General features: G+C 32.8%; 1 protein-coding gene across 2 annotated transcripts in view; it reads right to left on the bottom strand.

Moving 5' to 3' along the window:
• Nucleotides 1–10,301, bottom strand: part of LOC127734139 (RB1-inducible coiled-coil protein 1-like) — a 51,750-nt gene extending 41,449 nt beyond the window's left edge. The window contains exons 1-9 of one of the 2 annotated variants that reach the window (XM_052243825.1): nt 10,167–10,301; nt 8,459–8,565; nt 7,797–7,923; nt 6,732–6,813; nt 6,181–6,266; nt 4,454–4,569; nt 4,102–4,188; nt 2,202–2,355; nt 1,473–1,700 (exon numbers count right to left, since the gene is read on the bottom strand). In XM_052243825.1, coding sequence (XP_052099785.1) covers nt 1,473–1,700; nt 2,202–2,355; nt 4,102–4,188; nt 4,454–4,569; nt 6,181–6,266; nt 6,732–6,813; nt 7,797–7,923; nt 8,459–8,526 — 948 coding nt within the window. In that variant the 5' untranslated portion in view covers nt 8,527–8,565; nt 10,167–10,301. Of the gene's footprint in view, nt 1–1,472; nt 1,701–2,201; nt 2,356–4,101; nt 4,189–4,453; nt 4,570–6,180; nt 6,267–6,731; nt 6,814–7,796; nt 7,924–8,458; nt 8,566–9,814 lie in introns of both variants that reach the window. The other variant, XM_052243830.1, reaches the window with a different exon arrangement.
• Between the last annotated feature and the right edge of the window lie 760 nt (nt 10,302–11,061).

Consider the following 11,061-nt stretch of genomic DNA (forward strand, 5'->3'; position numbering starts at 1 on the left):
AATTACATAGTAATAGACTATGCAACATGTATCTTACGATTCAGAATGTAAACCGGATGTATTTTTTAATCTGAAGTGAAATCGGAATTAAGATACGAAATTTCTTCAGATTATCAAGTTGCAGTTAATATTCATGCATTTACTTTTAAACTGGTTAAGTGATTCAATATTATCGATTATTGTTGTACTCGTGTTATTTGTCATGAAATTATTTCGGTTTTACGTCTTATTTTGTACTCGTTTAAAAAGGGGGATGCTGATTGTGTAAGTCAATATATATAAAAGCATGTGTTTGACTTGTTAAACTTTTTTCTTCGTAACTGGATTTAAAATTTATTTTTCAATCTTAATTTTCATTAGCATTTGCTGAAACGTAATTAAATAATGCAATCAATTGTCTATCTTGATAAAGTGTTCTCCTGTCAGGTGTGTCGATCTACCTGTGATTAGAGATCTTTAGCCGAATATCCCTTAGGGCTTTAAAACTGTAATCAGGAGGACCCTTTGGATTATAATGCAATAAGGGTTATGCAACTATATGCACTTGATTATAATTGCTAACAAAAATGGTGGAGGCAAGCGAAATGAAAACAAATTTGACAATGGCTGGGATCATTTGACGATAGTGGAAGATAATTCAACGATGGCGGGGATCATTTGACAATGGCGGAAGATATTTTAACGATGGTGGTGCACCATCATAAAACAGATCATGGAGATCCCTGCTCAACAGAGCTAGAAATGCATTAAACAAACAAGAATTCTGCCGGGAGTGACAATATACCTTGACTTATCAGAGTTTTCAACACATGAAGATTAAGCTGTATACATTTCTAGGTTCAAATTTAATTGAGAAATAAATTTTCAATCACCTGTGTATAGTGTTGATATTTTACCTTTTATTACCATTTTTCATCAAATATAAAAATGTACATGAAGCACTCAATGTAATAAATATTTCAAACAATTTATTGACACATGATATTGTAAAGGCTTTAGGGTGTGTCCCTGTAAAGATCTGTTTATTATTTTCAAAGCAATTTTCTTCTACTGGTATATAAGCTTGTTTACATATCAAAGGAAATATAAAATAATTTGTGCTACATGACCTCATTTTGTATAGACCTTTTCCTAGAACTCAATTTAAGGTCATGGTCACAGTTTTACCTCTTTATTTTCGATACAAATCTAAGCTTCACATCTGGTTTACTGTGGATTAATTTATTTTCGTGGGTACCAATTTTCGTGGATTGACAAAAATTTACATTTTCATCGATATGTAATTTCATGGTTTTACCAAAGTCGGCATACAAGCCTATAGAAAATTTGCAATTCGTTGAACATTTAAATTCGTGGTTAACCTGTACCAATGAATTCAACGAAAATTGGTATCCAACGAACAATAATGAACCCACAGTATATGATTTCTATACTATAGTTCTAACTTGACCATCTATGCCTGTTATACTAACCTGAGCCATATCACCTTGTTCCTGTACAACCCTCTTCCCAGAACTCAATATTTGGTCCAGGCCATACAATCGGTCCTCAATACCCTTTACTTCTTTCATGCTAGGATTATCTACTTGTGTGAACATTTCTTGCACTTCTTTAGTAAGTGTATTCAGGACTCGATCATCTAACTGTTCTGTTGCTTTAATACACTTGACAACCATATCATGAAGACTATGTGATGGATCCTAAATTATGAAATAGTAAGGAGTTTCCAAAAACTGTAAATCTTTTTGTCAATGCTAGTTCATTTAAGTTGGTCCCATTGTTCATTTGTTAACTTGTGTTCCAATATCAAAACGAAGAATTTTAATTTACATTTATTCTATTTACCAAAATGTATTCTATCTCACTATAGGAAATGTAAAAATTGTAGAAGAAATTAATACCAAAAATAATATGGTTTTATCACAATAACAAAGAACTAGTCAAACATAAAATACTTTTAGTGTAAATTATACTTTACAACAGATCTAATCCTAATGTTCTGCAATACCATTGTAGAATTTGGCAAAACCTTTTTGAGTTTTGGGCCCTTAATGCTCTTCAACTTCGAGCATCACTGATCAGTCTTTTGTAGACAAAATGTATGTCTGGCGAACAGAATTATAAGGCTTGTATACTGTGGATTCGTGAAATATAATCCAACTAAACAAACTTTAATGTATCTGAAATTTTACCACACTAACCTGAGAACTGATCCAATCAAAAAGACTTTTACTTGATGTTGATGAACCAGATGATGAGGACGATGAAGATTTGTCATAAAGCTCAGTTGAAGATTGCGTTATAAGGCAAGGTAGAACTGGTATCTTTGCCAGAAGCTGCAGAGAGTGTTCCACACTAAAATAGAAAACATACACTCATTATATAATTCTGTAGAACTAGTACTGGTATCTGTCAGGAGCTGCAGAGAGTGTCCAACACTAAAATAGAAAACATACAATCATTATATAATTCTGTAGAATTAGTACTGGTATCTGTCAGGAGCTGCAGAGAGTGTCCAACACTAAAATAGAAAACATACACTCATTTTATACTGTAAATTCAGAATTTATTGCGAGGTTTTTATTAATGCGAATAACGCGACTGGGTTGGTATCGCAGTAATAAGAACTCGCATTATAATATCTAACACATATAAATGAATTAAGATTTCCCCTAAATCGCAATAATTGATATCACATTTTTGTCCCTTTTTCAAAAATCGCAATAATAAATGCACGCAATAATTTCTGAATTTACAGTAATTCTGTAGAACTAGTACTGGTATCTGTCAGGAGCTGCAGAGAGCAGTTGTAACTGAAACATAAAAACAATAGATTTGTCATAAACCTCTATTAAACTGGTATCTCTGTAAGAATCTGTAACAAGTGGTCATAACTGAAACAAAAACATATTTGTTATAAAAATCTGGTTCTTAGTCAGAATGGTAAAGAGTGGTCTCAACTTAAACAGAAAACAAGTATTTGTCATATATTTTTGTAAAACTGGTATTGTTCAGAAACTGTATTGAGTGGTCTTAACTGAAACAAAAAAAATATTTGTTATACAGTTCTGTTATCTTAGTCAAAGAACAGTAAACAACTAAAACAAAAACTTATCATGATCTTAACTGAACCAGAACTGAACCAGAAACACAAAATTGTCATAGTTCTGTAGAACTGGTATCTCAGTAAGAAGCTAGAGCCTAGTTGAGAAGTGATATCTCAGTAATAAGCCAGAGCCTACTGGTAGTTGAGAACTGGTATCTCAGTAAGAAGCCAGAGCCTAGTTGAGAACTGGTATCTCAGTAAGAAGCCAGAGCCTAGTTGAGAACTGGTATCTCAGTAAGAAGCCAGAGCCTAGTTGAGAACTGGTATCTCAGTAAGACGCCAGACCCTAGTTGAGAACTGGTATCTCAGTAAGAAGCCAGAGCCTAGTTGAGAACTGGTATCTCAGTAAGAAGCCAGAGCCTAGTTGAGAACTGGTATATCAGTAAGAAGCCAGAGCCTAGAAGTACACTGCACCCTTGATGCTCATAGCCCTTCTGTCCTATAAAAACCTAATGAAAAACACCCTTTTAAAAGGTACAACATGTATAAGTATGTAAAATTGCACAGTTTGACATCTGTTTTGTGCCTCAATACTAATCCTATTATCAGATTGATTAACTTCACATGGGGTCATACTTGTACTGTAGACAAGTTACTCTGACCTCCAATTGCTTTCACACAAAATAAATGGACAATGTGTCCATGGGACACAGATGATGCCCCCGCTTGCATACAACGTTATAAAGGGGCTTAACTCAAGAACAATAAACGTGATGCCACCCAAATTCGAAATTGATCTGTGTTTGGTGGTAATAAGCATTGTGTATAAGTTTCATAACATTTGGTTGAGGCAAACAAAAGTTAGAGAACAGAAACCAATTTTGGGACGTATGTACGGACAAGGGTAACACTTAATGCCCCCTCCGGCGACGGTGGGGGCTTAAAAATTGTCTTGACTGCATCCATAACATTACAGACATTCAAAATGTGATGGCTTCAGTAGTATGACCTTTACTAAAATAATTATATGATCCTCTATATGTATAATGACTTACCTTGACAGAACTTTCAAGTAATCATCTCTTGGTTCTAAGTATTCATTGTAGGACTCAGTAAATATTTCTGATCTATGTCTAAGAGCACTGAAATAAAAAAAAAACAATCTAAAATAAAGTTATTATGAATACTCTGTGGTATCTTCTATATTAGCAACAACGCAGATAAGCTCTGTTGTCACAGAAATAGAAATAAAATGAGTCATGCAATAAAGATACTTTTCACAATGTGGTACCAGGGATATAATATAAATGTATAAACTTGAAATGTCTTTTAGAATACCTTATTTCATTGATTCTGCAAATGTAAATAGATGTAGATAAATTGACAATATCTGCTATAAAAACTGACCTTGTGATATCTTCTAAATTAGCCACCACTGCAGCCCAGCCTTGCTGTTGAAGATGTTGATCATGAACAAGCTGTTCACACGCTTTCAATTCTTCACGATCTACTTCATGTATTTGCTGTGATAAAAGGAGATATTTTATAAACTGAAATTATTTATTTATGCATCTTATGTATAATAATTAATGTATAAAAAACAAAATAATTATTGTCTGTATTTAAACTACACTTGTACAAGAATGGGTCAAATATTGATTGCTTGATTAGATATCAATGTTCTTTAAATGATTGACAACAACTTTATACTCATCATTATACAACTGCACACCAAAATCACAAGTCAACTGAAGATTTCAGCCATGATCACTTATTTGTAGATCTTGTCTTGCTGAAAATTTTGCTATTTAAAGTTTCTATCTATCTATTATAATTTTCAAAAATGCTTAAAATGGGAAAAATCGTCATTATAGGGCAATAACTTCCATAAGGCGTCTACCAGGGCTTCCAAAAAATGTTTGAGCTAGCCAGACATTTTTTGTCTTATCCCAATTTTAACCCCTTAAGACTTTAATAGTAACAAAAGGCAATCATAGTTATCAGTTGGGCATCAAATAAACATTAATTGACATAAAAACGATATTAAACTTGACTTTTGATATTAATTCCATGTTCTGATGTAAGCTGTTAAATTAACAGCTCATCATTCGAGTGTGCAACACTAGCATACTAATATCTGCCTTAGAATCTATATTTGTGCAAAATTATGTTGTCAAAAACTTTACTTTCGATTTTAAAAAGCACATTTTCTTAATACTGTACAATATGTTGTCTTGACAATGGTAAAACACAGACCAGAGACGGATACGTAAAATCTGTGTACGTTTATGAAGCATGACTGAGTAAAGTAGTTATTTCTTAAAGAAAATACTGGAAATGTTAGATAAAAGTATCAATGATAATTTCAGATTTTAAAAGAATTCAGATGCATATTTAAATCTCACACCTGTGCTCACGTGTACTAGTTTAAACAACATGATTCTGACGATTTTTCACCTAAAACCTTTATTACTAACTTTTTAAATTTTTCATCAATTCATATTTATTTATTTCTTTTTGATAATCTAAATTTGTTTGACTAAATTAATTAGATGCAAACTGCTGAAATTTAAGAAAATAACTTTAAATAGACCAATCAATGTCCAGTACAAAATAGTTTACCTGTCGCCTGAACCATAGGGACTTGACTACAGGTCAGATATATAGCCCGTTAATTGTCTACATGCATTTTAAAATAAATGAAGAATGTCCATGGACACAGATGATGCCCCCACTTGCATATAATGTTATAAAAGGACATTACTCCTGAACAATATACGGGATGCCACACAAATTTGAACTTGATCTGAGTTTTGTGGTAATAAGCATTGTGTATAAGTTTCATAACATTTGGTTGAGGCAAACTTAAGTTAGACAAAGGAAATGAAAAATTCAGTCAATTTTCAATTTGCAAAGGGGCATAACTCTAGAATGGTAAAAGTGATGCCACCCAAATTCAGACTTGATCTGTGTTTTGTGGTAATAAGCACTGTGTATAAGTATCATAACATTTGGTTGAGGCAAACTAAAGTTAAAGAACGGAAACCAATTTTAGGGACATACGTACAGACAGACAAGGGTAACACTTAATGTTTCGGCCAGGTGAGCTAAAAAAATAAAATAAAAAAACTTACCAAAGCTAACTGTGCTCTGGAAACAACTGTTCCATATGCTGGGGGCATCAGAAGTGATCCTTCTACTTGACTCTGTATATCTACATCTGTAACATAAGAATTGTTCAATCTACTGATACAGCAAATTGACTGAGTAAGATCATAATCACAGACAACAGAAAAAAACATAGAAGTATTCAAGAAATAATTCTTTTTTTAATGGCAAAAATCCTGCTTACTATAAACCTCAGTTATTAAAGACCCTTTTTCTCAATGAACTTGCAGTCTAACAAGTGGTAATATGTTTTGGATGAATATATACATTAAAGTGGGATTTTGAATGTTTGAATGGGAAACGATCATAGATCAGGATAGGGAACAGTTTATACTGGTATACAGTCAAATAAAGCTGATCAGGGTAGGGAACAAACTGGTTCACTTGTATACAGTCAAATAAAGCTGATCAGGGTAGGGAACAAACTGGTTCACTTGTATACAGTCAAATAAAGCTGATCAGGGTAGGGAACAAACTGGTTCACTTGTATACAGTCAAATGATACTAATTTTCATACCTGACCCATAGTGTACACTTGGTGATGGAGGATGCAGTGACTCTATTGTAGTTTTACTGAACAGAAAAATTGGATTTGTATCCTGAAATGTAAAATTGTTGTGCAAAATATAAAGAAAATGAACCTGTCACAAGCAAGATCATCTCATCTGTTTAACCTTAAATGACTTAGTTTGCAGAAATGATGATATCTATGGCAAATATCTGTATAGATATGGATCTTAACCAGTGTCAGTCATGCATAAAGTGACAAAAATTTCATATGCACTGTAACTACCTAAAAGGTGTTCTATGAAGAAATATTATTCCTATCAAATATGAAGTTGTTAACTTAAACTTACAAACAGAATGATTTAGGAATGAAATGTAGGTCAGGATGACCTACTTTTTTGTTAAGCAATTTATTACTATCCAAGAGGCAACCATTTACAAAGCATTATTTCTCTATGCTGTCTGTGTTTGGTGATCGCTAAAAAGTGTTTTTATGTAAACATTTTAATATCACAGCAATCAACATAAAACAGAACTGTACAAAAAGCACTTTAATTTTTGTAAAGTAAATTCATCATAATACATAGTTACATGCTTAATAGTTAAAACTAATAAGTAAAATAGTTCAAATATGATAAGGAAATGTTTGTCATAATGACTTTTAACTTGATGTGTCACTGTATTAGATTATATATATAACTATAAGGTACATAATTAATTTTAACTGAACTAGTATGTAAAACTAATGAAGCATTAAATGAAGACCAGACAGACCTACTTTTGATGGAAGACCTACATAAGTTCTTACATAAAGTGATATACATACAATGCAGATGTATGTTATTAAAAATAAAACTAACTGATCTAATAAAAATAAAAATGGTACTAACAAGTATAATTTGCACTGAACCTTAACCATAATAAAAGTCATTAAATATTTATCATCTTTAATAGCATAAAACTTTTGATTTATTTTAAAACAGTTATGATTTACAGATTACTGAATCATTAGCTATGAATATATAACATATAATTTATTCATACATGACTTCTACTTTTAAAAGTAGATACTTACTGTTCCAGCATGATATTTTCCAACCGTGGCAACAGGATCTAAACTTTCTCCTCCACTTATTAACAACACTTGCTTTTCCTCTGGAATGGGATATTCTCTGGCAATAGCATGCTGCAAGTTTGCCACACTGAAATAATGACCATTAATATTGAAATCACTTTGGCTTTACAATTCTTATCATGAAATTCGATTTCTTTCTTGAATACCATTTTACTCCACTCAAAGAAAATTTCTTATTGACATTTATTTAAGTAATATAGTTTCCTCCTGTTTTCTTAACCAAAGTTTATTTTTAAATTATCTCATTATAAATATAAGGAAATTGAATCAAACTGACATCATTTAAACAAATGAAGCTATGTTTCAAAAGTTTAAAAGCTGATATGGCTCTAGCTATTCACTTGTGTTTAATGTACATGTACATACTTTTGTTTTATTTTGATAAATACATGTATATACATACCTCTTTTTTTTAATAACTGACACAAACATACAGATACACATTCTACATAAGTGTACATACTTGTTTATTAAATAACATATCCTTATTCTAAATAAATGTTGCTATTTAAACACAAACAAATTTCAGCAAATAATATGATATTTTACTTTCTTATTTAAGGTATCCTCACTATTTTTTATTCATAGTTTATCAAACATACCTTTCCATTGCCAGTTTCATGTCAAATGTCATCATAGTCCCTGTGTCTACATGGAACACATACAACATGATAGCTTTTTATTTCTCAATACTTCAGATGTTGTTCTCCTAAAATATACCACTCTTATAATCAAACTTGAAACTAGATTCGTAATAAATGTGTGTGTAATACATCTTTGCACTTTAATCGAATGTAACATTAACTGATATAACATAAAGTATACATACACATGTGAGCTGTCACAATGGAAATGATACCAACATCTTCAATATTTTCAAAAGATTGTAAAACCCATGGCCATAATAAAACAGAACAGCAAGATACAAAGCTAAAACAAAACATGGACAATATAAAAATAAGGCATTGGCAATCGGGTATGGTTGACAATGAGACAACAATCCACCAAAAGTGAAAGTACAAGGATGTAAAAATAAAAACACAGGACACATTGACAACAAGACATCTATTCACTACAGACCAAAGAACAAGGATGTAAACAAATACAGGACACATTGACAACAAGACGTCTATCCACCAAAGGACATGGATGTAAAAAAATGATAGAATAATGTATCTGAGGACACAAATGCCCCACTCAAGCTTCAAACAAACGAAAATGGGACAGAAAGATGAAAAGATGGATGGATGGAAAAACGAAAAGATTGATGGACGGAAAGACAGAAGAATGGAAAGACATACGGTCAAAGGTAACACTTCATGCCCCTCCACCCTGTAAAATACAGTGCACATTGATGAGACATCTATCGAACAAAGGCCAAAGGACTAGGATGTAAACAAATACATGTACACCTCACTGGTCTCATGGTAGAGCGTTCGCCTCGAGTGTGGAAGGTTGCGGGTTTGAACCCAGGCCAGGTCAAACCAAAGACTGTAAAATTGGTATTTGCTGCTTCTCTGCTAAGCACCCTGCTTTAAGGAGTAAGAGCAAAAACTGGTCAGCTTGGAGTCAAACTGATGTGCCTCAGTAGGATGACATGTATTCAGGCGGACTGTTACCTTGTGAACTAGCATGTTAAAAGTCCAACTCAGTGTGTCGGTTTAGTACACAGTAAGGTTCATATCCACTAACATGTTCTCTTCCAGAATATGAATTGTATTTGCCACTTGATGTTAATCAGCCATCCATCCAGTAGAAAGCATTAAATGCAGGAATATGAAATTATGCAAGGTTGTGAATCAAGGGAAAAGGCAAATAAGTCCAAAACCATGAATGATCTTTTTGGTAGACAGTTCCTTGCTAACTAATTGGCACCTTTCACCAAATGTTTTTGATTATGTAACAAATTTAAAAATGAAGGTCATTCAAAAAAGTTGAAATATATAAATATAACTTACAATCTTTATAATTTGGCTTAGAAAGGTGATGTGTGTAATGTGTTAAAATCCACAGTGAAACTTTGCATTGTGTCACTGTGACAATTTCATATACATGTACAGAATCAATTCTACTTTCATTTGACAAGTAATGAGGAAGACACGTCATAATTCCAAAAATTAATCATATTTTCTAGAATAGACATTATTTTCAAATTTATAAATGACATCACTTAAATCGATTGCACCATAAATTCTTTGGTGTTGTTCAGGTTCAAAGGCTTTGTTTACGTTTTTTTTTTCTTTTTTTACGGATGTTATTTTTTTACTCTTTGTGGTAATAAAATTACCATAAAATAAGCAATTCTGTTACCTTTCCTTATAAGTTTAAAGTCTGGCATAGTATCTTGTATTCTTTTGGTCTAAACTTTACATATTTTCCAGGTAAAAGTATGCAAATTCATGTGAAGATCAGACGTCTTGTATGTTTACAAATATGTCATTACTGAAGAACTCGACGGAGGGAGATAACTCTAACAATAAATTAGTTTTTCCCGCACTTTCCTTTATTTTAAAAATCATATAAGATCATATTAGATAAGACAGAGACATATATACACATATGTGTATATATGTCTCTGGATAAGATAATCTTTATTTCAGAATGACCAGTGGCGGATCCAGAACTTTTCATAAGGGGGGGGGGGGGGGCCCGCTGACTGACCTAAGGGGTGGCCCGCTCCAGTCATGCTTCAGTGATTCCCTATATAATCAACCAAATTTTTCTCACGAAAGGGGGGGCCGGGCCCCCCAGGCCCCCCCCCCTTGGATCCGCCCATGGACTCAATAGGTCCATGTAAATAATACATGACACAAAATATTCTGTCTAAACATCACTGACGAAATGTTAAAATATTAACCGTGAGTTCAATTATAGTCAGAGCTCTTTTAAAATCATAGTTAAAACTTGAATCAGATGATATCATATTTATAAGGGGACGACCGTTTGATTTTCTGTGGGGTGATGATTTTGAAAATGAATATCCTGTCCTGGTAAGACCTGAAAATAAATAACTGTGGACAGGAAAGGTATGAAAATGAATTTTCCGCAACACAAAAGTTTTTCATATCTTGTTTGGGCATAGGAAACAATCATTGAATTCATACTGGGGCATAAATGTTCAGAATGTTGAGACAGGAACATATATATATAGATATAGTATAATACTGTTCCCAGGTTGAGATCAACCTTCTGTCCAGTTACATCA

This window comes from Mytilus californianus, unplaced genomic scaffold (assembly GCF_021869535.1).
Source record: "Mytilus californianus isolate M0D057914Y unplaced genomic scaffold, xbMytCali1.0.p SCAF_1, whole genome shotgun sequence".
Lineage (NCBI taxonomy): Eukaryota > Metazoa > Mollusca > Bivalvia > Mytilida > Mytilidae > Mytilus > Mytilus californianus.